General features: G+C 61.1%; 4 protein-coding genes across 11 annotated transcripts in view; 3 read left to right on the plus strand and 1 right to left on the minus strand.

Annotated features, from left to right (window-relative positions):
* The first annotated feature begins 732 nt into the window (after nucleotides 1-732).
* Nucleotides 733-10,038, plus strand: JPH4 (junctophilin 4). Its single transcript, XM_051822699.3, has 6 exons — nucleotides 733-1,372; nucleotides 1,887-2,436; nucleotides 3,016-3,787; nucleotides 6,693-6,811; nucleotides 7,139-7,671; nucleotides 8,494-10,038. Exons 2-6 carry the CDS (start codon nucleotides 2,058-2,060, stop codon nucleotides 8,575-8,577), a joined length of 1,887 nt encoding a protein of 628 aa, XP_051678659.2. The 5' UTR covers nucleotides 733-1,372; nucleotides 1,887-2,057; the 3' UTR covers nucleotides 8,578-10,038.
* Nucleotides 10,039-10,206: 168 nt separating this feature from the next.
* Nucleotides 10,207-17,435, plus strand: AP1G2 (adaptor related protein complex 1 subunit gamma 2). Of its 6 annotated transcripts, XR_016217932.1 has the most exons (23): nucleotides 10,207-10,340; nucleotides 10,715-10,919; nucleotides 11,317-11,441; nucleotides 11,569-11,710; nucleotides 11,822-11,918; nucleotides 12,088-12,164; nucleotides 12,253-12,348; nucleotides 12,727-12,807; nucleotides 13,060-13,158; nucleotides 13,315-13,370; nucleotides 13,511-13,624; nucleotides 13,765-13,905; nucleotides 13,981-14,035; nucleotides 14,119-14,241; nucleotides 14,826-14,915; nucleotides 14,999-15,126; nucleotides 15,324-15,428; nucleotides 15,711-15,837; nucleotides 15,920-16,055; nucleotides 16,342-16,550; nucleotides 16,646-16,809; nucleotides 16,975-17,073; nucleotides 17,159-17,435. XR_016217932.1 is itself a non-coding variant. In XM_002718086.6 (22 exons), the coding sequence occupies exons 2-22, from the start codon at nucleotides 10,716-10,718 to the stop codon at nucleotides 17,258-17,260; spliced, it is 2,361 nt and encodes a 786-aa protein (XP_002718132.2). In that variant the 5' UTR covers nucleotides 10,207-10,340; nucleotide 10,715; the 3' UTR covers nucleotides 17,261-17,435. The 6 variants fall into 6 exon arrangements, 4 of the variants coding, with proteins under 4 accessions (XP_002718132.2, XP_051678658.2, XP_069909969.1 ...); XR_011380795.2 differs by lacking the exon at nucleotides 16,342-16,550 and having other exon boundaries at nucleotides 16,552-16,809; XM_002718086.6 differs by lacking the exon at nucleotides 16,342-16,550.
* On the minus strand, nucleotides 17,421-20,802 carry THTPA (thiamine triphosphatase). 2 transcript variants are annotated; one of them, XM_089309868.1, is made up of 3 exons: nucleotides 20,430-20,802; nucleotides 19,835-20,050; nucleotides 17,421-18,251 (listed from the first exon to the last, which is right to left on the minus strand). In XM_089309868.1, the coding sequence occupies exons 2-3, from the start codon at nucleotides 20,043-20,045 to the stop codon at nucleotides 18,094-18,096; spliced, it is 369 nt and encodes a 122-aa protein (XP_089165994.1). In that variant the 5' UTR covers nucleotides 20,046-20,050; nucleotides 20,430-20,802; the 3' UTR covers nucleotides 17,421-18,093. The 2 variants fall into 2 exon arrangements, with proteins under 2 accessions (XP_089165994.1, XP_002717955.2); XM_002717909.6 differs by having other exon boundaries at nucleotides 19,502-20,050.
* A 2,306-nt stretch (nucleotides 20,803-23,108) lies between these two features.
* ZFHX2 (zinc finger homeobox 2) overlaps nucleotides 23,109-25,615 on the plus strand; it is a 28,876-nt gene continuing 26,369 nt past the window's right edge. The window contains exon 1 of one of the 2 annotated variants that reach the window (XM_051822679.3): nucleotides 23,109-23,572. The gene's annotated coding sequence lies outside the window, so the exon portion shown is untranslated. The remainder of the gene's footprint in view (nucleotides 23,573-25,615) is intronic. The other variant, XM_051822682.3, reaches the window with a different exon arrangement.

The raw sequence follows: 25,615 nt of genomic DNA on the forward strand, positions 1-25,615 counted from the left end.
GGTCTTCATGGCATCACCACACACGACCCCACCCTCCACCCCCACCCTACCTCCCCCATTTTAAAATAGCACACCCCTCCTCTTCAGTAGCATGAACCAGGGAGCAATAGTTGTTGGGGGTGGATCTTGGGGAGGCCTGGAAAAGCACAGGTGGTGCCAGCCCCCCCCCCCGCACCCCACCCTCGGGTCAGGGCCCCGGTCAAGCTTCCTGAGAAAGCACAACGGAGTGCGGCGCTCGGCGCTCGGTCGGTCGTGGGCTCCCTGGACGCCCGCATCCAGGCCCAAAGGCTGCCTGGCTTCCAGCCAAGCTGCTGGCAGGTTCACGCTCCCCGCCTGGACCCCACCAACACCACTTCCGGCCCTCCTGTCTCCATCTGGGCTCTTCCTGCCTGCATTTCTATACCCACGCCTGCCCTGCCCTCTGCAGCGCCTTCTCCCTCCCTTCACAACCCTTCTCTCCATATCTATTTCTTTCCCCTCCCTCCCTCCTCCCCTGCTCTCCCCGCGGAACCATCCCTCACCAGCACCAGACCGGGTCTCCCGCCCCCCACGCCCGCGATAGCCACCCCCCTCCTTGGTGCTCACCCCTGCACCTCTCTCTTTGTATTCCTCTCACCGGCATCTCTCCTCCCCCGCCCGGCCTGGGCCTCCCCCTGCCTCCCCATCTTCAGCCCAGTCTCCTCCCCCTGGCTCCTCTCCCTCCCTCCCCCCACCTCACCCCACTCCCTGCCTGCAGGCCAGGGTTTCTCTCCGCCCTGGGGGTCTCAGTGCCTCTCCCTCTGCTCCCTACCTGCCTCCCCTACACTGCAGCTTAGCGGGCACCCATCCTTTCTGCCTGGGCTTTCCCCCTCCCCATCTTCTTCATCTGCCTCCTCCTCTCTCCACCCTCTCCTCTCCTCTCTCTGCCCCTTTAAATCTGCCTGGTCCAGCCTCCCCCGTGATGCTGGAATGGAGCAAACATTGATTTGTGCTCGGATGGAATCGGAATTTTGATTTTTTTTTTCCTCTCCCAACCATCAGAAGAAAAAAAATAATTAAAAACACCCCCTCTCGCTAGCCCCCTCCCCCTTCCCATCCAGCTTCCAGCTCCTCTTGCCTGTCTCCATCCAAGACAGATTTTTTTTCCCCTACACTATTCTCATCTCCCTCCACCCCTGCCGCTGCCTCGCCCCCCACTCCATCAGCCTGCTCCTTCAGCTGGAAAGAGCGAGAGAGAGGGGCCTCTCTTCCAACGACTCCCCACCTCCCCTGTCTGGGGTGGAGCGGTCTCTCCGGAAGGGGAGGGGGCTTGGCTTGTCCAGGCGAGGTGGGAGTGGAGGTGTCCAGCCATGGATGCTGAGCCCGGGAGGCGGCCTGAGCCTCAGCCCACAGGGTGAGTACCGGCCCCCTCCCTGCCTGTCTGCCCATCCCCACCCTGGCCTTTCCCCTTCATAGCCACCCCCTGTCCCCAACCTTCCCCCAGAGGAACCCTCTCTCTGCCCACCTTGTCTGATTCCCCCCCCCAACATTTTTACCCCACCCCCACCCCTGCTTCGCCAGAGAAGTCAGAGAACCGGAGCAGAGGGGTCCTGACAGCACCTGGGAAGCGGGTGGAAGAGTCTGCCCAGCCCCCTCTTGGGACCCCTAAACTGCCATCCTCTCCATGCGCTTTGGGGTTCTAGGCTGGAGAAGTGGGACGCCCGCTTGGGGTTGGGGCTTGCAGTCTCTACAGGGAGGGAGGGATGGGGAAGCCTCCGGGCCCCCCCAAAGCTTTGGGAGCTGCTACCGGGGGCGGAGGGGGGCGGCTGGGGGGCGGTACTGAGGCTTTGGAGACGCCCGGCCAGGGAGCGGCGGGCAGAGGAGGGGCCTCGCTCACCACCTTCCCCCCACCTCGTCTTTCTCCGCAGCCACTCAGGATGAGGGTCCGGCCCTGCCTGCCCGCGCTGGGGGCCCCCCGCCCAGCCCCGGTCTAAGTGCCCCCGCCCCCAGGCCTCGCCCGGCTCCCAGGCCCCCAGCCGGCTCTCCAGCCCCAGGATGCGCTGAGCCACCGGGGGGCTGAGGCCGCGCCAACTACATGCATGTCCCCCGGGGGCAAGTTCGACTTTGACGACGGGGGCTGCTACGTGGGGGGCTGGGAGGCGGGGCGGGCACATGGCTACGGCGTGTGCACGGGGCCCGGCGCCCAGGGCGAGTACAGCGGCTGCTGGGCGCACGGCTTCGAGTCACTGGGCGTCTTCACCGGGCCCGGCGGACACAGCTACCAGGGCCACTGGCAGCAGGGCAAGCGCGAAGGGCTGGGCGTGGAGCGCAAGAGCCGCTGGACGTACCGCGGCGAGTGGCTGGGCGGGCTGAAGGGGCGCAGCGGCGTGTGGGAGAGCGTGTCCGGCCTGCGCTACGCCGGGCTCTGGAAGGACGGCTTCCAGGACGGCTACGGCACCGAGACCTACTCCGACGGAGGTGCGCGGCCCGGCCCACCGATGTCTGTCTGCTCCTCCGCCGGCGCCCTCCCCCCCACCCCCCGCCATATGCCCCGCGCCCCGTTGTTCCCCAAACGCCTCCCCCAGCCATATGCGACCCCGGCGCCCATTCCCCCGCCCTTCTGCCCTCTCCCGCCACCGCCCGCCCCTGCCATCCTCGTGCGTCTCTCTCCCTCGTCCCCGTCTGCCCGCCCTCACCCCTTGCTGTCTGCCTGCCCCTCCCCACCTGCCGGCGCCCAGCATCCCTGCTCAGCCCACACGCCCTCGCTGCTCTCCTCTGAGGGCTTGCCCGTCGTGGTGCGGGTGGCTTGCCCCGTGTTTGTCGTAGACATATTGTCAGGTGGCCCTCACGCCCTCTGGGCCGCCTGTGTGTGCCTCCTCCTCGCCCCGTCACTCCCCCTACCCCCGCCACTGCCCAGAGCCACGTGCCTCCCTGCTCCGCTGGTCACCCACCCCTGCCCACCCAGCAGGGCCCCCCCACCTCCCACTCTCGGGACCGGGGCTGCCTGCAGCCCAGCGACGAGGTCTGACTGTGTCTCCCATCCCCTCCCGCCCGCAGGCACCTACCAGGGCCAGTGGCAGTCCGGCAAGCGCCACGGCTACGGGGTGCGCCAGAGTGTGCCCTACCATCAGGCGGCGCTGCTGCGTTCGCCCCGACGCACCTCCCTGGACTCCGGCCACAGCGACCCCCCGACGCCGCCCCCGCCTCTGCCCCTGCCGGGCGACGAGGGAGGCAGCCCGGCCTCGGGCTCCAGGGGCGGCTTCGTGCTGGCCGGGCCGGGGGACGCCGACGGCGCGTCCTCCCGAAAGCGCACCCCAGCGGCCGGCGGGTTCTTCCGGCGCTCGTTGCTGCTCAGCGGGCTCCGGGCAGGCGGGCGCCGCAGCTCCCTGGGCAGCAAGCGGGGCTCCCTGCGCAGCGAGGTGAGCAGTGAAGTGGGCAGCACGGGACCCCCGGGCTCCGAGGCCAGCGGGCCGCCGGCCCCAGCGCCGCCCGCCCTCATCGAGGGCTCTGCCACCGAGGTGTACGCGGGCGAGTGGCGCGCCGATCGGCGCAGCGGCTACGGCGTGAGCCAGCGCTCCAACGGGCTGCGCTACGAGGGCGAGTGGCTAGGCAACCGGCGGCACGGATACGGGCGCACCACCCGCCCCGACGGCTCCCGCGAGGAGGGCAAGTACAAGCGCAACCGGCTGGTGCACGGGGGGCGCGTCCGCAGCCTCCTGCCCCTGGCTCTTCGGCGTGGCAAAGTCAAGGAGAAGGTGGACAGGGCTGTCGAGGGCGCGCGTCGAGCCGTGAGCGCAGCCCGCCAGCGCCAGGAGATCGCCGCTGCCAGGTGGGCATCTGGGGAGTGCAGAGCCCAAAGCTTGGCAGAGAGGCCAGAGGGTGTGCTGGGGACAAGGCAGGAGGAGCTGCATCAGGGAGGACCGAGGCCCAAGGCCCAGGGCCTGGAGGGGGAGAGCAGGCCTAAGACTAGGCCGCAGTAGTTCTGGGCGATCGAGGGTGTTTAGATGTGAGGCTACAGGTGGATGTGGGTGTCATCGTGGGCAGCTTTGCATAGGAGGGCAAAGACTGCACGTGTGTCTCAGGATCCTCTGTGTGGTGATGTGTGTCCCACTGCTGTGTGTGGAAGTAGCCACGGGCACTGCTTTGTACAGGCCCAAAGGCCTTTCTGGAACTCAGACGTGTCCCTAGTGGGAAGACTCTGGCATCCGGTCCAGCTTTCAGGCCTGAACATCAGCCCTGGGCAGAACAGGGAGGGAGTGTCCCTTCCTAACCACATCCTAGGCTGACACCATTTCAACCCTGGGCCTGGGGGAGGTCTCACTTTCTCACTTGTCCGCCTGACTTACCCACCTGAAAAGATGGTCTCTCCCGGTTTTACATCCTCTGCCTTCTTTCATCGGATGGCTAAAGATGTGAGAGGAGGAGGAGGTGGCTTGTCTGTAAATGGAATTTCCTTTCTGCAAATCAGATTGCAGTTCCACACCAGGAGCTTGCTGTCTAAAGCAGTGCTGTCCAATAAGAAAATAAGTCAAATATGTAACAAAGTCTCCTCATAGCCACATTTTTAAAAAAAAATACACAGGTAAAATGAATTTAATAATATATTTTTACTTAAACCAGTATGAGTATATCCAAAAGATTATCGTTTCAACCTGTAGTCAATATAAAGCTACTGAGATATTTTGCATTGCTTTCAGACCAAGTTTTTGAAATCTGGTGTGTATTTTACACTGACAACACATGATTTCAAATCAGACTGGCCACATGTCAAGTGCTTAATAGCCACACATGGCTTTTGAGTATTGAATTAGATAGCACAGATCGAAAGCAAGCCAGAAATCCATCTGTAATGAGATTCAGAGGCCCTTGATTTATACAACCCACACATTTGAATTTTTATACGTTGGCTTTTCTTTAAAAGACATGGGGGCGTGGCTGAGGAATTTTGTTTGCATCTGAAACTATTCCAGAGGGTCGGAGAAGAGGATCTCTCCAGTAGGCTCCTGTGGGTTTGTATGATGGTGCCTCTGTGTGTGTGTGTGAACGTATGAAACCCAGGGACTGTGCATCTGTACATGTTTCTGAGCATCTGGGTGTTTGCGCTAAGCCAGGGAAGGGGGAAGGCAGAGCACCGGGGAATATTTAAGGCTGGAGAGGGTGGAGGCATGTGCAGGAAAATCTGATCTCAGTAACTAGAGGATCAGACAGTGGGAAGAGGCTGGTTGGTCTCCCCAGCAACAGGCCTGGCAACCCTGATTGGCTGCCAGCTGCCATGGAAACAGCAGAGCCTCCAGAGCAGGTGCCTCTGTCAGGTAGCCTGCACTTGGCCTGGTGCCTGAGCACAGATGAAGGCCGTGCCTAGGATCTGATCATCCGTATCCTCCATCTGCAAAAAAGCCAGTTTCAGGGCTGCCAGAGAGCTTGGTGCAACCCAAGACTGATCCTCACACCCTGCCCCAGACTCAGACCTGCTCCGTTTCAGCCTGAACACCCCAAGACAGAAGGGCAGGGCTCTCTGAGGTCCCTCCAAGCAGGCCCTCGAGGTCCCTGAGCCTCCAGGTTTGAGGACAGGAGACCGACCATATCTCCCCCATAGCACATAAAACAGTACGTGGGTAAGAGGTGGACTTCGATGACAAGAGCAGCCCCACCCTCCACCCAGGCTGCCTTCCTAAGTCAGATAAAACAGGTCTGTAGCCAGAGACTCTTGGGCCTGGAGCCATGCAAGCTCATGACAAAGGCACCTGATCACGTCTGTCTGCCCCTCTTGTGCTCCATCTTCAGTCAGGCACACACACACACACACACACACACACACACTCTTAACAGCAGACAATAAAGGGGAAGGGGAAATTGAGGAAGTGTCTAACCTCAGGGAGAACCGAAAAACTACAACTAAGAGGGGGAAGATTGATGCTGCTGCCAGGGTCGCTGTGCCGAGGAGCAGGGCGGGAGGGGATGGGGCTGAGTCACAATGGTGAGAACACAGGCACAGGATCACAGCAGAGGAGTCCCACCTTGCTCCAGTGCAGGAGCTCAGAAAAGCATGAGGTGGGGAAGGGGGGCGGAGTGGCAGAGAGAACAATGTGAACACAAAGGAGGCTGAAGAAAAGCAAGATGGGAAATGCTCATGTCAGGAAATCCATGCTGGAGGAGGTAGGATTTAAAAAGCAAGGAGAGCAGGCAGGGGAGAGGGGAAGGGAGGCTCCAGGCAGGGGGTGGGAAAGGCCGGGATGCAAGTACAGGATGGTACCCCGGACCCTACAGAGAAACCTGTGACCCCGGGGAGTGTGCAAGGGGTTGATACCAACAGGAAGCCCCCGCTGCAAAGAGGGCAGCAGGCAGAGCTTGCAGGCACCTTGCGGGCCGCCTGCAGAGGATGTGCCAGCACAGAGGTCTTGCTTGTCACCTGGAAGGGAGCAGGACAGGAACGGAATAACTGGAGGGCGAGGCCCCTGTTGCTGGAAGAAGGAAGTGTTACTATGGGCCCTAATGGCAGAGGGTGTGAGAGGAGCAGGAGGGTGTGATGGCAGCGAACACGGTCCGGAGCAGGCAGAAGCAGCCCCGGCCTGTGCAGGGAGGGAGCAGCAGGCAGGGGGAAAGCAAGGGTGAGGAGCTCAGCTCAGGAGGATATGGCGGGATCAGGGCAGGGGTGAGGGGCTGAAGGGCTGGGTGGGGGCTGATATGGAGCTGCAGGGGAGGTCTGCTAAGTCCCTGTCCCTGGGACCCGACAGGGCCGCCGACGCCCTCCTAAAAGCAGTGGCAGCCAGTAGCGTTGCTGAGAAGGCCGTGGAGGCAGCACGGATGGCCAAGCTGATAGCCCAGGACCTGCAACCCATGCTAGAAGCCCCAGGTGAGAGGAGGGCGAACCCCCTGGGAACCAGAACGGCTCAGGTGTGGAGCAGCGGGGATGGGAAGCCCTGGAGGGGGGACTGGGGAGGTGTGAGGGTCCAAGGGGGCGGTTGGCGGGGCCAGGCCCGGTTGTCTGGGGTGTGGGACTGGGAATTTATGAAATAGGGTGATGGGAGGTTTGGGGTCTGGCAGGGAGCAGCTATGGGCCGGTGGGGGTGGGGTGCAGCAGATTCCTGGGCAGTTCTCTGTCATGGGTGGTGGGGCTAAGGCTGTGAGCCCCCAGCCCAAGGCCAGTGAGGCCCCGCTGATTCCCGTCCATCCCTGCCAGGCCGCAGACCCAGGCAAGACTCAGAAGGTTCCGACACGGAGCCCTTGGATGAGGACAGCCCCGGGGTGTACGAGAATGGACTGACACCCTCAGAGGGCTCCCCCGAACTGCCCAGCAGCCCTGCCTCCTCCCGCCAACCCTGGCGACCCCCTGCCTGCCGGAGCCCACTGCCTCCCGGAGGGGACTGGGGTCCCTTCGCCAGCCCCAAAGCGTGGCCCGAGGAGTGGGGGGGCCCGGGGGAGCAGGTGGAGGAACTAGCTGGCTATGAGGCTGAGGATGAGGCCGGGATGCAGGGGCCAGGACCCAGAGACGGTTCCCCCCTCCTTGGAGGCTGCAGCGACAGCTCAGGAAGTCTTCGAGAGGAGGAAGGGGAAGATGAAGAGTCCCTGCCCCAGCTGAGGGCTCCAGGAGGCTCGGAGCCTGAGCCTGTGGCCACGCCAGTGCTGAAGGGCCCAGCCTCGAGGGGTCCCGCTGCTGGGTGCCTGCTGGAAGAACTCGAGGAGCCGGCTGCCACCGAGAGGCCTGCCCAGCCGGTGAGACCCCCTCCGTCCCCAGTGTGTGCCCTCTCTTCCCCAAAGCCTTGCCTCCCATCCTGTCCAGATCTCTGAGGGGCCTTGACTGCAACTCAGCTTCCTCTCTGCCCGGCCAGTCTTGGACCACCTCCCACCTTCCAGACCTTCTGAGCTGGAAGGAGCCATAGAGACCATGAGGTCCAAGCCCTTCGTTTGGCAGAGAGGGGAACTGGGGCCCGGAGCTCCGAAAGTAACTTGTCCGTGGTTACCAACTAGTGATTAACGGCAGAGCCAGAACATTTGCCTCTGTTCTCTTTCCATATCATTTCCAGTCCCCAGATTCCTACTCCACCCCCACTGCCACCTCCGCACTTTCTCTCTTTGGTGCCCAGAAATAAAAAAGGAAAAAATCGTTCCCTCCCTATTCTGTCTCTCCCTCCCTCTCCTGGGAAGAAGAGAAATTGGAAAAGAGGCAGAAAACTGGGAGAGGCGGGGCTTCCCCAGAACCCTCTATGCTGATTGGACTCCAGGCCCTCTCCTGTTTCCTAGCAACCACATCCTCACCCCTTCATCCCTCCGCCTCACTGCAGCACACGGCGCCGCCAATGTCGGCTTCTGAGGCCGGGCTCCGTCTGCCTGGGCCACAGACTACACGGGTGGGAGGAGTGTGGAGAGGGTGGCAGGGGAAGTGGGGAGCTTTGCAATACAAAGTAACGCCCCCGCCTCTGCAGGACAGTGCCTAGGACCCTCCGGCTTGGCCACTGCAGCCAGCCCAGGAAGCTGGGACCTAGCGCTGGCCCTGGCCCCCAGGGACTCAGCCTGCTTCCCCTTCTGTCTCTCTAGGGAGCTGCCAACCCCCTGGTGGTGGGAGCCGTGGCCCTCCTGGACCTCAGCCTGGCGTTCCTGTTCTCCCAGCTCCTCACCTGAGGCTGCTCCCTGGCCCAGTTCTGGCTTCAGTCGCCTGCCTCTTCACCCCGTGACCTGCCTCTCTCTCTCCCGCCTCCTGGTTGTTTTCTCGCCGGTCCGCCCTCCTCCCTTTCTTTTCTCTCATTCCATCTCTTGCTTTTTCCTCCCCTCTCTTTGGGATCCTCTCATTCCCTCTGTCTTCCTCACCTTCTCTCTCTAGATTGTTTACATACGAAGGGCTTTTCTCTCTCAGAGGCGCTCTCCCTCCTGTCTCTGAGACACACAACTCTAAGTCAGACCATTGCCCCACATGCTCCCCACCTTTTCTTTAGACCTAAACTTTGCTGAGAATGGGGGTTTGGTGTCCTGAGGAGTCTCTTGCGAAGGAGGAAGACCACGGGGAAGAGGTGGCTGGGGGGCGGGCCCAGCGTGGCCCAGCCAAGAGCTGGCTGAGCCCCTGAGGCTTCTGGGCTGCCACCTCCCGCCCTGGAGGGCCTGCTCTTCTGTCCACGCACTGAGCTCAGTCCTTGCCTAAGCCCGTCCTTCCCTGGGGGAGACAAGGGGAGAGAGTGCAAAGTACAGGAACTGCCTGGCGGCTCCCTCTTGCTCTCCTCAGCACGGCCAGCCCCTCCTCCAGTCCCCACGTCGGGGTGCCATACAGAAAGGAACAAGCAACACCCAGGTCCACCACCTCTCAAACTCTGCCCCCGACCCTGTGACCTCGCCCACCCTTCTGTGTCCCCCTAGAAGTTTATTATCGGTTGCTTTGGACTCACTTGTGGCCTTTGATTCAATTCCTAAGGGGCCTGAAGGAGACACTTCTACAGTAGAGGGTTAGGGGGGCGCAGCAGCCGGGACCCCACTCCCCAACTCCGGCAGTTGTGGTGGCGGTGGGCTTGGCACTTGGGGGGGACTGGAGTAGGCAGGAGAGCAGGCGCTGGGACACAGGGCAGCGGCAGAAGCTGTGGCAGCTGAAGCAGCCTCCCAATGGGTCCTGTCCCTGCCCCCATCACACGACCATCTCGTGAAACAGGAAGACAGGAGGCCATCAAGGGAAGCCATCTCTCACACACTCTCCACAGCAGGGCTGAGGCGGGAGGCAGACCCCAGCTGAGAGGTGGGTGTGGGTGGAGAGCCCTGGAGAGGTTGTGGCTGATCCCCGGGACTAACTCACCCCCAGGGAGCTCTTTCCTCCCTCCCCTGCATGAGGCATAGGCAGACTGCCTGCCATCCCCTCCCTCAAGGAATGGCCTTGCCCGGGAATGCCCACCACACACCCCCTCTTCTTTTTTTTCTAGTCAAACTGTTTACTCCTTGGCCTGCCTCCCTCCTTCCTCCCCTCTCAACCTTTACTTCTGATTTCTATTTCATGGAATTTGGGATTGAAGTTATACAACAGTGCCGCCAACACCAAGTCTTGCAGGAAAAAAAAAACAAAGAAATTTAACAAAAAAATATATTAATAAAAAAGTTCAAAAAAGGGGGGGATTGTCATCTCCTTTGGGGTGCGGTGGGAAGGATGTGCCTGGGGGAACCGCAGGGCTGTCACAGTGTCTCCGCCCCTCCACCCCCTACCCTTCTGCTGGCAAGAGCTCTTAACCCCTGACCTCCAGAGCCTTGGCTCCAGGTCCAAGGCTTTAAGAAGCCTCAGCAGGTTAGCCCAGGAGGGGCGGGGTCCCGTGGTGGAGGCGGGGAGAGGGAAGAACCCGACGAAGCGCCAACCCCTGCTCGGCCCTGTACCAGGAAGCGCTGGGGCACAGGAGCGGAGTTGAGACACAAGCCAGGTGAGCCTGGCGTCCTGAGGTGGGGAGCCGGGGCCTCCTGGGAGGGGATTGCGGGAAGGAACCCCGCAGCGCTGGCTAGGAGAGGGATGGCTGGGCTAGAAACGGGCGCCCAGGTGCAGGCAGCAGAGCAGGGTGGGGGGAATAGGCGGGGCCCGAGCGCCTGCTCGAGCGAGCGCAGGGTGGGGCGGGGACGCATGCGCAGTGGGGGCCCTCCTCGGGCGGTGGCGAGGGGCGGGGCGGGAAGACAGAGGTGGGGCTCACTGTTGGGGTAGCCGTGGGACCCAGGCCCTCAGGATCTAGGCACAAGGCACGCTTGGGCAGAAAAGCCAGAGTGTAAAAGCCCTCTGCTTGCACTCCCGGGCTCTGTCCCCCAGGATGGTGGTGACTTCGCTGAAGCTCCAGGATCTAATCGAGGAGATCCGTGGGGCCAAGACCCAGGCGCAGGAGCGGGAGGTGATCCAGAGGGAGTGCGCCCACATCCGGGCCTCCTTCCGCGACGGGGACCCTGCGCAGAGGCACCGCCAGCTGGCCAAGCTGCTGTACGTCCACATGTTGGGCTACCCCGCCCACTTTGGACAGGTACTGGCCGGCGACAACCTGCCCCTGAGCCTCAGCCCCTCACCTCCAGGTGCCCTGATTGCGTTCATGCTGCACACGGTTTCTGAGCGCTCACAGCCCGCGCCGCAGGGTTCTGTCCCTGCCAGCTGGCCCGAACTCTGCCTTCCCTGGCCAGTGCTATTCCGGGCACCTCCTCTCCTCTCCTCTGCCCTCCTCCTCCTCCACTCCTGGTCTCATGAAACTGTTCACTGGCGCCGGAACCTTCTCCGCCTCTCCTCTTGCTGAAGGGAGGATGATGGGGTGTGCCGGCTCCCCAGTCGAACTGGTGTTGAGGAGGAAGGCAGGTGGAGCCGGGCGAGCCTCGCCTGGGCGCCTCTGGTTTCACCCTGCCCCTCTGGGTCTGCTCCCTCCCCTGTAGATGGAGTGTCTGAAATTGATCGCCTCCCCCAGATTCACAGACAAGAGGGTGGGCTACCTGGGGGCCATGCTTCTGTTGGATGAGAGGCACGATGCCCACCTACTCATTACCAACAGCATCAAGAAGTGAGAGGCTTCTGGGAAGCAGGGAGATGGGCGCGTGGGAACTGGGACAGCCCACGGGACTGCCTGCCACAGGTGCTGGGAAGGCCTGCTGTTCCCGGGCTTGACGGCTGGCCTCCCCACCACGCAGCGACCTGAGCCAGGGCTTTCAGCCAGTACAAGGGCTGGCCCTGTGCACGCTGAGCACCATGGGCTCTGCTGACATGTGCCGGGACCTGGTCCCAGAGGTGGAGAAGCTGCTGCTGCAGCCCAGCCCGTACGTGCGGAAGAAGGTGAGACGGCAGGGACTTCTGGAAACTGTCCACAGTCTGCCACGCCGCGGAGGTGGGGCGTCGGCCCTTAGGGGTCCCTGCCCTCGTGTCTGAGACCCCTGACCTCTGCAGGCTATCCTGACTGCAGTGCACATGATCCGGAAAGCCCCCGAGCTCTCTAGCGTCTTCCTCCCGCCCTGCACCCAGCTGCTTCAAGAGCACCACCATGGTAAGGCTGCAGGGTTCCCTAGCCTGCCTTTGGACAGAAGTGAAAAAATGGGACAGGAACACTAGCTCCAAGGAGAAGGGCAGGGCACACACACACACACACACCCCGCCCCGCACCCACCCCCACATGCACATGCACACACAGCAGACTCTCCCTGCCCCGCCCCCAGGCATCCTGCTGACCACCATGACGCTGATCACCGAGCTCTGTGAACAAAGTCCTGCAGCCCTCAGGCACTTCCGAAAGGTGGGCAGGTGCAGGGGCAGCTGGGGAGGAGTGGACCTCTGGTTTGGAGAATTAAGAAGGCCCAGGCAGGGCGGTGCCCTCCCTCCAGGTGGTGCCCCAACTGGTGCAGATCCTCCGGACCCTCGTGACCACCGGCTACTCTGCAGAACACAGCATCGCTGGAGTCAGCGACCCCTTCCTGCAGGTGGGCCGACCTCTCCCTGCTGCCTCCTTGGAGCGGAGAGGGCTTTGCAGTAAGACCAGGGCCACTGGTCACCTCTCAGAGAACACCTGGGCTCTGGCAGTGTCCTGAGTAGGAGGACAGCAGGTGCAGGACTGCTCTGGTGGAGAGATGAGGCACAGAGAGGTCAGAACGTCCAGGTTGGTAACCATGGAAAAAGTCTACTGGATTCCACTGGCCTCGCCCACCTGTGATCCCTCCCAGGGTTCAAGGGGCCTGTGGAGGAAGGAGAGGCACGCAGAGCTCCAGGGCACGGCCAGACCCCTCACAACACTGCCCTTTGGGTCACCAGCCCCGTGCTCCTTTCTCATATCCGCCTTTCAACCTTTAACCCAACCACAGGTGCAGATACTTCGTCTGCTTCGCATTCTGGGCCGGAGCCACGAGGAGAGCAGCGAGGCCATGAATGACTTGCTGGCCCAGGTGGGGCGCTGGGGAGGGGCATGGGTCAGCTATGCTGCTGTGTTACCCCAGCCCTGTGCACCCCTCGCCTGACCTTGCCCTCCCCGTCCCCTCAAGACAGTGGGCTCCCTGCAGGAGGGCTCAATCTTTAGCGCCCAGTCTGGCCTTAGCACCTGGCGGCCACTCCTTTGGATGGCTGAGGGGTGGAGAGATGACGTGGTAGAGACCTTGCGGGGCCCCATGCAGATGGAGCTCTCCTTACTGTCCGCTCAGGTGGCCACTAACACAGACACCAGCCGCAACGCGGGCAGCGCCATCCTGTTTGAGACCGTGCTCACCATCATGGACATCCGCTCTGCAGCCGGCCTGCGGGTATCGGCCTGTCCCACTGTGGCCCGCCTACTGCCCCCCGGCCAGGCACTCGGGTCCTGTTCACTGGTCTCTCCTTCCTACCCCGTCATCCTGTGCCCCGGGGTCCCTGCCCCTGAATGAGCGGGTTGCTCCTCCCCTGACCGCCGCCTCCCTTAGGTCCTAGCTGTCAACATTCTTGGCCGCTTCCTGCTCAACAGTGACAAGAACATTAGGTAACAGACCCAGGTGTCTGGCTGGGCTGTGCCACCGTGTCCTCCAGAGCCCCCTCATCCACCTCCCTCTCACCGGGGCTGCGGGCTGATGGCCATGGCATGATAGAGCCTCCCCGCCCCCCACCCCCCACCCCGAGCAGGTATGTGGCCCTGACATCGCTGCTGCGGCTGGTGCAGTCCGACCACGGGGCCGTGCAGCGGCACCGGCCCACGGTGGTGGAGTGTCTGCAGGAAACCGACGCCTCCCTCAGCCGGTGAGCGGAGAGCAAGGGTTCACCAGGGCAGCAGGGGAGAGGGCCCAGAGCAACTCAGAGCACCTGCAGCAAGGGCATTACAGGGACAGCTGCCTGGAGCAGGGGAGGGTCCGCTTAGGCACTTGTCTTTTTCCCTCCAGGCGGGCCCTGGAGCTGAGCTTGGCCCTGGTGAATAGCTCAAATGTGCGAGCCATGATTCGGGAGCTGCAGGCCTTCCTGGAGTACTGCCCGCCTGACCTCCGGGCTGACTGTGCCTCGGGCATCCTGCTGGCTGCGGAAAGGTGAGGCGACAAGTGCAGGGAAGCAGAGCGGGGCGAGTCTCGGCAGGGTCAGCCCTGATGAGCCATGTCCCCCAGGTTCGCTCCAAGCAAACGGTGGCACATAGACACCATCCTGCACGTGCTGACAACGGTGAGGTGGGGGCTGGCCAGGGAGCGGGGAGGAGTGGGCAGAGCTGAGCATAGTGACCTGGCTGTGTCCTCCCACCCCTCCAGGTAGGCACCCATGTGCGGGATGACGCAGTGGCCAACCTGATCCAGCTGATTGGGGGGGCCCGGGAGTTACACGCCTACTCAGTGTGCCGCCTCTACAGTGCCCTGGCAAATGATATCTCCCAGGTACCGATCCCATCTTCCCAGGCCCAGGGCTGCCCACCTGCTTCCTCCATCCCAATCCATGTCGCAGCTACTTGGTGCAGGAGACACCCAAGGCCAGGGCTGTTTTTTAGTGAGAACACTGGGCTTCTGTCCTGGCCTTGCTACCTACTGGCTGTGTAACCACAGATGACTAATGGGACTTTATTTAAGTTCCTTCTACCCTGCCTGTCCCCCATAGCTGCCGTGAGCATCAGATCAGATCAAAGCTCATTCTGCACGTCTTCGATGTTGCTATTCCCTTGAATGCTGAGTGATTAACCGATGCCAGCCAGCATCTGTAGTGTCCTTTTTCACCTTAAGCCCGGTGGGCCGAAACCACTACCCCTTCCTCTGGGGACCCTCTGCCACCATAGTGCGTTTAGGCCATGTAGTTATAATGCTTGGCCACCAGAGGGCAGTGGGCGCCTGGACACCAGGACAGAGCCAGCTATCAAAGTCACCTCTTCCCACCCTGCCAAGCTCCACTATCTCTGCACTACCTAGGGAGGCTGCAGAGTGTGGGACTGACCCAGACACTGACCTGTGGTGTTTCTCATCCCACACAGCAACCGCTGGTGCAGGTGGCAGCCTGGTGCATTGGGGAATTTGGGGACCTCTTATTAGAGGGAAACTGCGAGGAAACTGAACCCCTTCAGGTGAGACCTGCGTGGGGGTTCACTGGAGAGGGACAGGGTGGGCAGGGCTGGGCCCAGGCTCACTACCTCATCCACGCCCGAAGGTGGAAGAAGAGGAGGTGTTGGCACTGTTGGAAAAGGTGCTGCAGTCCCATCTGTCCCTGCCAGCCACCAGAGCCTACGCCCTCACGGCCCTCATGAAGCTCAGCACCCGGTTCCGCGGGGACAACAAGTGAGGAGGGGGCCGAGCCCTTGAGACTCCCTTCGCTGAGCACCCCTGCAGACACAGGCCCCACTGTTCCCCTGTCCCTAGGGCCAGCTATCCCAGGGGTCTCCTTACTCTGTGCAGCCTCTCCCGGCCCTGCCAGAGCGTGGAGCACAGGGCAGGGCTCACTGCCACTGCCACTCACGTGCCGCACTGTGGCGCAGCCGCATCCGCCAGGTGGTGTCCATCTACGGGAGCTGCGTGGACGTGGAGCTGCAGCAGCGGGCTGTGGAGTATAACACGCTCTTCCGGAAGTACGACCACATGAGGTGTGCCTGGCAGCCCGCTGCAGTGCGGTCTTACTCGGTCCAAGGGTCTCATCCTCGCCTGTGGCCTTCCCCATCCACGTGGGAGCCCCCCCGAGGCTCTCCGATGCTGTGCTGGCTTCCAGCCCTCCGGGCTCACGTGAAACCCAGCAACAGCGCGCTGTCTCAGGAACTCACAAAGGCCCCTCTGACCCGCCCTGTGCCACGGTGCCCTGTGCCACGGCCCCCACCCCCAGATGCTTCCTGTTCCACCCAGAGAGACCCACCCACCCTCCCACCTCTCAGGGCTGCCATTCTTGAAAGGATGCCTCTGGTGGAGCGAGGCGGCACTCGGGTTGAAGAGGAAGAAAAGGAAAGCAACAAGGCTGCCCAGCTTTCGGAAGCCGCGGCCCCTGTCCCCGCAGAGCCCCAGGTGAGGGAGGCAGAAACCCTGGGATGAGGCGGCCTGGGTGGAGCCTCCACACCCAGCCCTGAGCCTTCCGTCCTTGGCCCAGGCCTCCAAGCTCTTGGATCTGCTGCACCTCCTGGACGGCTCTTCTGGGGAGGCCCCATGCCCGCCTCCTCAGGATCCCCCCCCTGGAGGCACCTTAGTACACCTCCTCGACCTTCCCTGTGCACCTGCACCCCCAGGTGAGCTGCAGCAGAGGGAAGACGCCTCAGAGAAGGCTGCTCCTGGTCCTGAGCCAGGGACCGAGGCTCGTCACCCTTCCCACGCCTGGGTCCCCCAGCCCCTTCCCAGCAGGGGGAGGGGTCACTCTATCACGCCTCTCTTTTGTCTTTTTACCTTGGCCTGTGGGCCCCGCCCATCTCATGCCACAACCCCCATCACTACTCCACTGGCCCTCACTCCTCAAACGCTCCCTGGCCATGCGCTTGGTGACTCAAGTTCTTTTTATATGGGGTGTTCTTTCCTCAGCACTTCAGACCGGCTCAGTCCTCAGCTCAATGCCGGCTGCCTTTCCCTGCCACTCCTCTTGCAGTCTTCCCAGTTAATCCCGGCATAATTTCACCTTCACAATACCACTTACGGCCTGTGCTGGTCTGGCTTCCTTCCTTTATTGTTTCTCCCCACCGCCCCCGAGTGTAAGCGCCAACCTCACGTTCCTGTCTACTTTGCCACTACCAGTAAGTCTCGCTGAGATGGTGCTGAATGGAGGAAAAAATGGACGAACGAACATGTTCTCAGCCTGCCCACTGAGCGGCCTCTCTCCCAACCCTAGCTGCCATCCCCGACTGCAAAGCGTTTGAGCGTGATGGGGTACAGCTGAACCTCTCTTTCATTCGACCACCTGAAACTCCTGCTTTGCTCCTGATCACCGTCACCACCACCAACTCCTCGGGGGGTGACGTCACCCATTTCACCTGCCAGGCTGCTGTGCCCAAGGTTTGTAAAGATCGGGGTTCAGACGTGGCCTGGGCACTCCAGGAGAAAAGGCCTTAAAGTAGAGGGGGTGGCTGGAGACAGACCGAGACGGGCACTCGGGGGCTGACGGGAAAGCGGTCTGGAAGCACCGTGACTGGAGGCTCTCTCCAAACCGCCTGTGCCCAGAGTTTGCAGCTGCAGCTGCAGGCCCCCAGTGGGGACACGGTTCCAGCTCGGAGCAGCCTGCCCATCACCCAGCTTTTCAGAATCCTCAATCCTAACAAGGTGAGCTCCAGGAGCCCCTGGGCGGGAGACCAGGGATGAGAGAAGTCACGGACGCTGACCCTGGTCCCCACTCTCCTGTTCCTAGGCCCCCTTGCGGCTGAAGCTGCGCCTCACCTATCACCACCTTGGCCAGTCCGTCCAGGAGACCTTTGAGGTGAACAACTTGCCTGTGGAGACCTGGCAGTAACTCCCCATGTATCCCAAACCCTTGGAGCCACAACAGCTTGAGGCCTACACCTGAGGTTGACCAGCAGGTGGCGCTCCGGCGCTGTGTTTGCCACTGCAAAAACTGGGGGGAGGGGGTGGTCCCTTCCCCCACAAATAATGAAAGCCCAATAAAGCCTGAAGGGGTTGGAAAGCCATATTTGGGTATATTTGAGGTAGAAAATGCGTGTGAATCACAGCGAGGGGAGAGCCTTCTGACACGACCAATGTGTCTCCTTCCACTGCATCCGAGGAACCCGTCTCCACCAGGAGTGTCTTCAGATGGGGAGCAGATGTGCCCGCAGCTTCCACAGGAGGCACTCTACCAACTGGGGCAGAGCTGGGCACGGTGGCAGTCAGACCGGCACTCCCGCAGCTCTAACCGGGATTCCCAGCCACTTCCCCAACTGCTGCTACTCCCCACACCCCCAGGCAGGGGAATCCCGCTGCCTCCCCTCATCTCTAACTCAGCTGTAAGGCGGTTTAGGAGCCGCTGGCAGAATCAATGGCATCGACCAAGGGAGGGGGGGTGGCAAGGGATTTTCCTGTGCTTAACTACTGATCACGGCTAAGTGGAAATCCTATAAACACGAGCGGAAATCAATGGAGGCTGCTTAGCGGCCAGGGGAGAGGGGCGGCCCACAGATTGCATCTGACGGATGAGAGAAAGGAGGCAGCCAGGGAGGGCTTGAAGAAGGGTAGCTGGGATGGGGTGAAGGAGCAGGCAGAGCTGTGGACAGAGGGGTCACTGTGGGATGGGAAGAGACACAGCGACCCCAGGAATGCATCCCACGTGGCCCAGAGTCCCGCTTGCTTCTAGGAAGGGCCCCCGGAGCCCAGGCTGTCACCAGGATGCTTGGTCCCCATCCTCTCTGTGGAGCGGTACACTTCTAGCAGGCGCTCATAGTCCTGGGGCCGGAAGCGCTGGAGGTACACGATCAGCTTGGCGGGGGCTGTCTCCTGGGCTGGCACACCTGCGGGCAGGGTGAGGAGAAGCAGAGCAGGAAGCTCCCTGAGTCCAGCCCCTATCCACCCAGCCGGGACCCCACGGTCGTTTCCAAGGTAGCTCTGGGATTCTGAATGCCATCGGCGCAGCCCACCGGCCCACGCCCTCACCGGCCTGTGGAAGTGGGCCTTCCTCCAGCGAGGAGAAATGGCGAAGAGGCAGCCAGGCACCATGACGACAGAGCACGCCACTGCATTGGCCCCATGGCAGTTACTACCTCTGTCCCCCAGGCAAGAGGAGAGCCTGCCGAGGCAGGCCGAAGCCCATCAGCTAGGTACAAAGCACACGCAGAGCTGTGCACGCAGAAACTCGGGGCTGCAGAAAGCAGCCAGGCTGCAGCCACGGGGTGGGATTCACACGGGATATTCTCCGCGTGGCAATGGGCCTGTTGCCAGTGTCTAGTGTGAGTGCCCGGTACCAAGCTGAGCACACAGAAGGCGACTGGGTCCACGTCTGCCGGGAGGAGGGGGAGGCCAGAACAGTCTCCAGGGCTGTAAAACCCCGGGGATGCCCAGCCCCATACTTGTATTGGACAACTAGCCGGACGGACAAAGCCTGAAGACCAAAACAACCCGGCCCAAAGCTTACCCCACTGTCTCCCAGAAATACTGGTTTTGCCTTTTACTTAGAGCCACCGGGACAAAAGAAGCTAGAAAAAAAAAGAAGGAAGGGGTGCGCGTGCCTAGGTTCGTTCCCAGCTCTAACTCCTGGCTCCAGCTTCCCGCCAGTGCACTCCCAGGGAGGCAGAGGATGACAAGTACTTGGGTCCCTGCCACCCATGTGGGAGACCAGGATGGAGTTCTTGACTCCAGCCCCAGCTCTTGGGGGCTTTAGGGGAGTGAACCAGCAGATGGCAGCTGCTTCTCTGCCTCTCAATTTTTTTTTTTTTTTAAAGGTTAGACGTTTGGGCAAAGGTAGGGTCCAAGCAGAGCACGGACAAACCGAAGTGCAGGAGACCTGTCTACAGGTAAGAGAGCAAAATGACAAATGAAATACGATTAGAAACACATAGGAGGGTCAGATCCAGACTGCACAGCTACCCTGAAAGAAGAAAGCAGGTTGGATAGAACTTGCAGCCAACTGGGTCCTTCCGAAAATTGCTAAAGCGATTCCTGTTACAGACACGATCCAGAGACTCCGCACCCCCACCCCGTGATCTGAGCCAGTGGGTGCCTCCTGAAGAGTGATGCGGGAGCAGGACCAGCCCCACGGCCTCACCAAGCTTGCTGCTGAGGCCATGGATCTTCTCCAGCGCCGTGGGCACCTCGGCCTCCTCCTGCACCAGGGCCTCCACCTCCCCCACGGCGTAACCAAAATCGGCTGTATCCAGGTCCACCCTGAGCTCCTCTTCAGCAGCTCCTCCAGGGAGCTCCAGTTTCCAGGCACTCCGTGTTGTCACAAAACTGGCTACCTCTTGCAGCCCCAGGGGGCCCAGCACCGCAGCCACGCCTCCTGCCTCAATACCCTCAGCTCCCAGCACCTCCCAGAGCCTGGCCACAATGGCAGGTTCAGCTACAAGTTCCCTGTACTCAGTGTGGGGCCCCGTGACACCTGCGGAGCCGGGACATTTGAGCTCCCACCCTCTGTCCTCCCGTTGTCGCAGCCAGTGGTCGGCTCGCATGAGGCTCAGCTCAGGGGTGTCATAGTAGGTGTCTCGGAAGATGACCCGGCGCTCCAGGGTGGCCCCCAGCTCCTGCAGCCGCTGCTCTGTGCCAGACCCTGGAATGAACTTCCGCTCCACCTCAATCAAGCCCTGGGCCATGCTACCTGCAATGGAAAAATCAACAAACATTCGCGGAGCTCCCAGGGGTGCTCGGCTTGCGGCGTGACCGCCCGGCACAGACCGCAGCCCAGGGTGAACGTGTGAGGCACACACAGGTCGCAACACCCTCTGCCACGCTACAACCCCTCTCTGACTCCGTGGCAGGAGGCCCCCCTCTGCAACAGTGACAGGGCTCCGGTTAAGTCCCTGCCACCGCTGCCGTCCTCAATCCAAAGGCATCCCGAGAAAGCAGGCCGTGGAGCGGGGACCCGACTTCCAATGCCCTCTCCGTACACCGAGCTACCCGGCAGGCCAGAGGCTCACTGCCTGGAGCAACCTGCCCGTCCTCGCCTCCGCACCGGCCGGCGGAGCCTCGGGTCTCACCTCAAAGCCCGAGGGTCTCCCTCGCCAGGGACCCGGAGATGGGGGGAAGGGGAGCCCACGCCACACCGCGAGGAATGCCGGGAGCAGTCTCTGGCCCCCGACCTCGGCCCGGCTCTCCGCGCGGCCGGCCGGTCCCAGCACCAGCGGCCATGTTAGGCCGATGTGACGGTGCCGAGGGAAGGCCGGAGCCCGGGAGGCCGGCTAGGTTATGGACGGCTGAGACCCCCACGGTGGACAGAGCACCGAGCTGTCCCATGGCGCTGTGCTTCTTATTCTCGACCCCTCCTGGCTGCCTGGGGTCGGCCCGGGTCTCGGGCCTCAGGATGAGCAGGCACCTTGGGGTTCCAGTGCATGATGGGAGATGTAGTTCCAAAGGGAGTTTTGCCTGCCGGGCCTCCCCACCTGTCGCTATGGTAACTGGAAAGCTGCAGTCAGTGCCCGCGGGACTCCACCTACAGCTGAACTAGGGCTGCAGGGCGGTGGGGAGAGTTGGGTGCCAAGAGCTGAGGCTTCAGGCTCCAGCCCCTTCCCAACTAAGCACATGGACAAGGGGATTACACAGTCACTCGTGCAAACACTGTCCAGCAGGTACCTAACTGACCATTATGGAGGCCCACTAAGTGCAGGCCAGCGGCCATGGGCTGGGGTGGGGGCATAGCGGGAAATTAAGTCCGGTTTAGCTCCCGTGGAGTTTTCAAGGGGACCTCATACACCCTGCCATGGAAGTTTAAGGTAAGGGTGGATGAGAGACTCTCCGTCAGAGGCGGAAGTGATGTTTGGGATGGGAACGAAAGATGGGGTGGGATTTCAACAGTTGGAGACCCAGGTGGAGACCAGAACAAAGGCCCAGAAACTGGAGAGCACCTGGCCAGAAAAAGATGAGGCTGGGGCCAGTGCTGTGGCCGTAGCTGGTTAAGCCACCTCCTGCGATGCTGGCATCCCGTGTGAATGCAACTGAGTCCCAGCTGCTCCACTTCCAAGCCAGCTCCTCGCTAATGGCCTGGGAAAGCAACAGAAGATGGGCCAAGTATGTGGACCCCTGCTACCCACATAGGAGACCCGGATGGAGTTCCAGGCTCCTGGCTTCATTGCACTCATTTGGGGTGTGAATCAGCAGGTGGAAGATCTCTCTATGTCTCTAACTCTGCCTTTCAAATAAATGAATTCAGAGAGAGAGAGAGAGAGAGCGAGGAAGGGAGGGAGAGAGGAGAGAGAGAAGAAAGAGAGAGAGAAGAAAGAAGAGGCCAGAAATGCTATGGAGGAGCAGATTGGAAAAGGCCTTGAGTGGCAGTCGCTGAGCAGGTCCAGAGCCATAAATGTATTTGTTCCTGTAAAGCGCATGGAAGATATGGGGCTGGCCTTTTGCTTTGGCAGCCAAAACAGAGAAAGCTCCTTCTCCTCACTCCCTCTGAGGACTGCGGCTGTCTGCACACCTCACCTGGCTGACTGATGCTCCCAGATGGGCGAGAAGCGCCTGGTTCTCCACGCCTGCTCCCCAGGGCTTTCCTGGAAGCACGTGTCCAGTGGGAAGTCCCGTGGGGAGAGAAGGCTGCTGGTTTACAGACTTCTCCCCACCCCGCGCCGGCGCCACCCTTCTCCCTGGCCCGCATTTCATCCCTGCCTTGCCTCTCAGGTGTGTGGACCCAGGAAGGAGACCTACTATGTCCTCTATTATTAGAAGGACCAGTCCAGCGGGCCAGAGGCAGCAACCTCACGGAATGGCACGAGCAGACCCGGGGCTGAACCTGGGCTTGCCCGCCCAGCTTCCCTCTCTGCTGCTGGGTCTTGGGGGAGCTGCCCCTCCCCCCCAGCCTCTCCACGGGTAAATGTGTGTGAGGACTCAGTAACAAACCACAGGTCACGTGGCAGAACCTGGAAATGTCACCTCAGGGGCGTTATTATATTTTGAGAAGTAGGCTTAAACAGCAAGTGTGGGTTCTGGAGCCAGACCAACGAGGTTGGAGTCCTGGCCTTGTCACTTACGGACCACGGGTCAGTTACCTCTCTTGTGCCTTGGTTTCTTCAACTGCAAACGGACTAATAGTAGTGTCCTGCCTTGTGGAGTTGTGGGGATTAAATAAGTTAATACGTGTAAAAAGGCTCGGCACTGTTCCCGTGCACACAATCAATCCTGGAAGTTACTGTTTCTGTGTTGGTATAAGACGATGGGAGCACTCAGGAGCAAATCCACTAAAGAGGAGGAGGAGCCAGAGCCTTCCTCCTCCTCCCCAACTTAGAGGAACATAGGACTGCGGGAAAGGCAGGATCCCAGATATTTCCAAGTAACTGGTATAGAAAGGAAGGTTCTAGTACCCGATCGGAAGGAAAAGGAATAACAAGACAGGAAGAAGGGAATGAAAAGCCTCCGGCGGTTCCGGGCAGCCCACAGAAGCTAGGGCTTGCCCTAGAGCCCATTTAAAACAGAACAGCAAAATACACATATGGTTTCCATAGGCTAGAGGAAGAGGACAGGAGAGAGTTTAAAGCGACCTGCCCTCTACAAGCACTGGCTTGGACACGGCGCGAATCAAGGAAGCGCCCGAGCCCCTCTGCCCGCCTGCCCCGGGGTCCCGGGTGCGTGAGGCTGACGCACGCGAAGCTCCTGGGCCACGGGGCGGGGGCGGGGCGGACAGACTACAACTCCCGGCATGCGCCGCGGCGGGCGGGCCGCTGCACCTGCTCAGTGGGGCCGCCCCGGGCGCCTGGGTATTGATTATTCCATTGTGTGGGACGCCTCGGCTCCAGCCAGTGAATGAGGCGGAGGAGTGAGGACGAGGAGGAGGAGGAGGAGGGCGAGGAGGAGGAGGAGGAGGAGGAGGAGGAGGAGGAGGAGGCAGGGAGCGAGCGAGTGCCCTGGGTGAATCAATGGAAACCCCCTCACGAAGCCGGGAAAACACTTCAGCCGCAGCCAAATAGCATTGATTATTTTCCTTCACTTCCCTCACCACCGTGAATTTATTTATTTATTTTTTCCATCTCCGTCCCCGACGCCCCGGAGCGAGCGCTGGAGGGAGGGAGGAGGAGGGGAAAAAAAAGGAATCAACACATCGGAGAAGTCCCTTCCAAGAGCCGCCCCCTCCCCTCCCCGCCTCGCGCTGCTCGGCGGCCGCGGTTCGACTCCCGTCCCTGCTTCCAGCTGAGGTGTAAGTGCATCGATTTCCGATGCTGCTGGGTTGGTTGTTGTTTTTTTTTTTTCTCCTCTCCCTCTCACTCTTCTCCCCTTCCTTGCTCTTTGGAAGCTCGAGACGGAGGGGAGACGAGGCGCTCGGAGGCCGCCGCTGGAGGGGACGGAGAGGGACGGGAAGGGGCTGGGGGAGGGGACGCGGACGGACGGACAGACACCGAGAGCCCGGGGGGAAGTGGGGGCAGGAGAGTGGGAGGGCGAATGCGCGCGAACTGGGTCGGGCGGAGGGAGAGACGGGGAAGGGAAAGGCAGGGGCCAGCCGGACACACGGAGGGTAACGAAAGCCTAGACGGGCCGCGCCGAGCCGTGCGGGGAGCGGGGTTCCTGGAGGGAAGGGGAGGCCGGGTGAGTGCCAGGGCTCGGAGCTGTCAGCCTGAAGGGGCCAGGGTCTCGTGGCCCCCCGCCGGCTGCGGGATGGGGGAGGAACCGCGGCTGCCGGCTGATGGATGGGCCGGCGCGCTAGGGCGTGGGGCGGAAGGGGACGTGGATACCCTCAGTCTTCGTTTTTGCCTGAAGTTGAGTTTTTATTTTTTTGAAAGGTGCTAGTAGGTGAGGGGAGGCCCTGTTCATGGTGCAGCGTGTCCGTCCCAGCCCCCGGCCCCGACCCTACAGCCGCTCCTGCCTGCCCCTCTCTGATTATCCGTACCATTTCTGAGCACTGGACCAGGCTGCTCGCCATGCCCGGAGCCCGCTGCTCTCGGTCTTGCCATGCTTCACCTCGTGTCTCCACCCCATCCCTGTCCAGTTCCGTGTCGCTGCCTCTGCTTGTGCCCCTTGCCATCTGCGCGATCCCCTCTCGCTGTGGGTCCCTGTCACCGAGTGGCACACGCTGCCCGGCTCGGGCTCCGGTGCTCTCCCTCCCTGCCGGGGCTGTCCGGATCTCTCGGGCCTTTTCACGCTACTTTGGAGTTTTCTTGTCAGTCCCGATTGTGGTTGTCGCTGGTCACCGGGCCTGCATGTGTTCCCCGACAGCAGGGCCGCCTCTTGCGCCTGGGCTAGGGAAACTCTGGAACTACCTAGCATTGTGGACTGCCCCCACTGCCATGTGCCTGTCTCCCCCTATCAGGATCTCACCTTCTGGTCTCCTGTGTGTCATCGGCCTTTGCGGGAGCCTTCTACCACAAGCCTCTTCCCTGCTCACCCGATTCTCCTCCCTTCCCCCACTTTACCATCCTATATTTTCACCCCTTTTTTCCATCCGCGATCCTCGACAATCTCCCTGCTTATTCTGCACCTTTGTCTCGCAGACTGCCCTCTCCCTACCTGTTCTCCTTGGTCACCCTAAAAGTTCCTTTGATCCCTTATCCTCTTACCCAGCACTTTAACTCCAGTAGCAGCAGATGCCACAAGCTGGGAGCTGTCGGGGTATGGTTTGCGAAGGCTCATAAACAGGCAAAGAAATCAATTAAATGGGCTTCCAGGGGCATATAACCCCTTCACCAGTCAGTGCCATCATGTCAGTGAACTGTCAACTTTGATTCTGTAAGGAGACATTCCCTAGGACTATAAGCTCCTCCCAGCTTGGTGGCACCCTCCCCACCCCCCATACACACACACACACTCTTCAGCTCATTCTAAATACCAGTGGCTTTTTCTGCACTTTTGAGTTCATCTTCTTTCCGGGCCCTGGCTATGACGGTGTTTCGATTCAGCACCATTCTCAGTGAGGCCGTTTTTCTCATTGTGACAGAAGCTGTCTTACGCATGGGGCCACATTCATCCAGCCTCACAGAAGGGCCAAGGTGGAGACAGAATCTGGAGAGTTTATGTTGGTGTTAAGCCCATCACTGTTTCTCCAGACCTCGGATCTGGAAGGGTAAAAGCAGGAGGGAGACAGATATGGGTAGCAGACAGACGATTTCAGAGGTGAACAGAATTACAGAAAGGGGCGGGGGGGGGGGCAGGTGCAACAGACACATGGGAAGAGGAACGCATGACGTGAGGGATGTGCAAAGAAGGGAGGGAAATCTGTGGGGGGGGGCGGGGGAACTCAGGGTGATTG

This window comes from Oryctolagus cuniculus, chromosome 12 (assembly GCF_051225735.1).
Source record: "Oryctolagus cuniculus isolate XC-2025 breed Fujian yellow rabbit chromosome 12, ASM5122573v1, whole genome shotgun sequence".
Lineage (NCBI taxonomy): Eukaryota > Metazoa > Chordata > Mammalia > Lagomorpha > Leporidae > Oryctolagus > Oryctolagus cuniculus.

Excerpts from the sequence above, each read along its gene's own strand:
- AP1G2 (XM_002718086.6), top strand. The coding sequence starts at position 10,716 with ATGGTGGTGACTTCGCTGAAGCTCCAGGATCTAATCGAGGAGATCCGT. Across the intron at positions 14,036-14,118 it reads TCCTGCACGTGCTGACAACG|GTAGGCACCCATGTGCGGGA; the intron begins GTGAGGTGGGGG and ends CCACCCCTCCAG. Across the intron at positions 15,127-15,323 it reads CGGTTCCGCGGGGACAACAA|CCGCATCCGCCAGGTGGTGT; the intron begins GTGAGGAGGGGG and ends ACTGTGGCGCAG.
- THTPA (XM_002717909.6), bottom strand. The coding sequence starts at position 20,045 with ATGGCCCAGGGCTTGATTGAGGTGGAGCGGAAGTTCATTCCAGGGTCT. Across the intron at positions 18,252-19,501 it reads TGGCCTCAGCAGCAAGCTTG|GTGTGCCAGCCCAGGAGACA; the intron begins GTGAGGCCGTGG and ends CCCTGCCCGCAG.
- JPH4 (XM_051822699.3), top strand. The coding sequence starts at position 2,058 with ATGTCCCCCGGGGGCAAGTTCGACTTTGACGACGGGGGCTGCTACGTG. Across the intron at positions 2,437-3,015 it reads CGAGACCTACTCCGACGGAG|GCACCTACCAGGGCCAGTGG; the intron begins GTGCGCGGCCCG and ends TCCCGCCCGCAG. Across the intron at positions 7,672-8,493 it reads CCGAGAGGCCTGCCCAGCCG|GGAGCTGCCAACCCCCTGGT; the intron begins GTGAGACCCCCT and ends CTGTCTCTCTAG.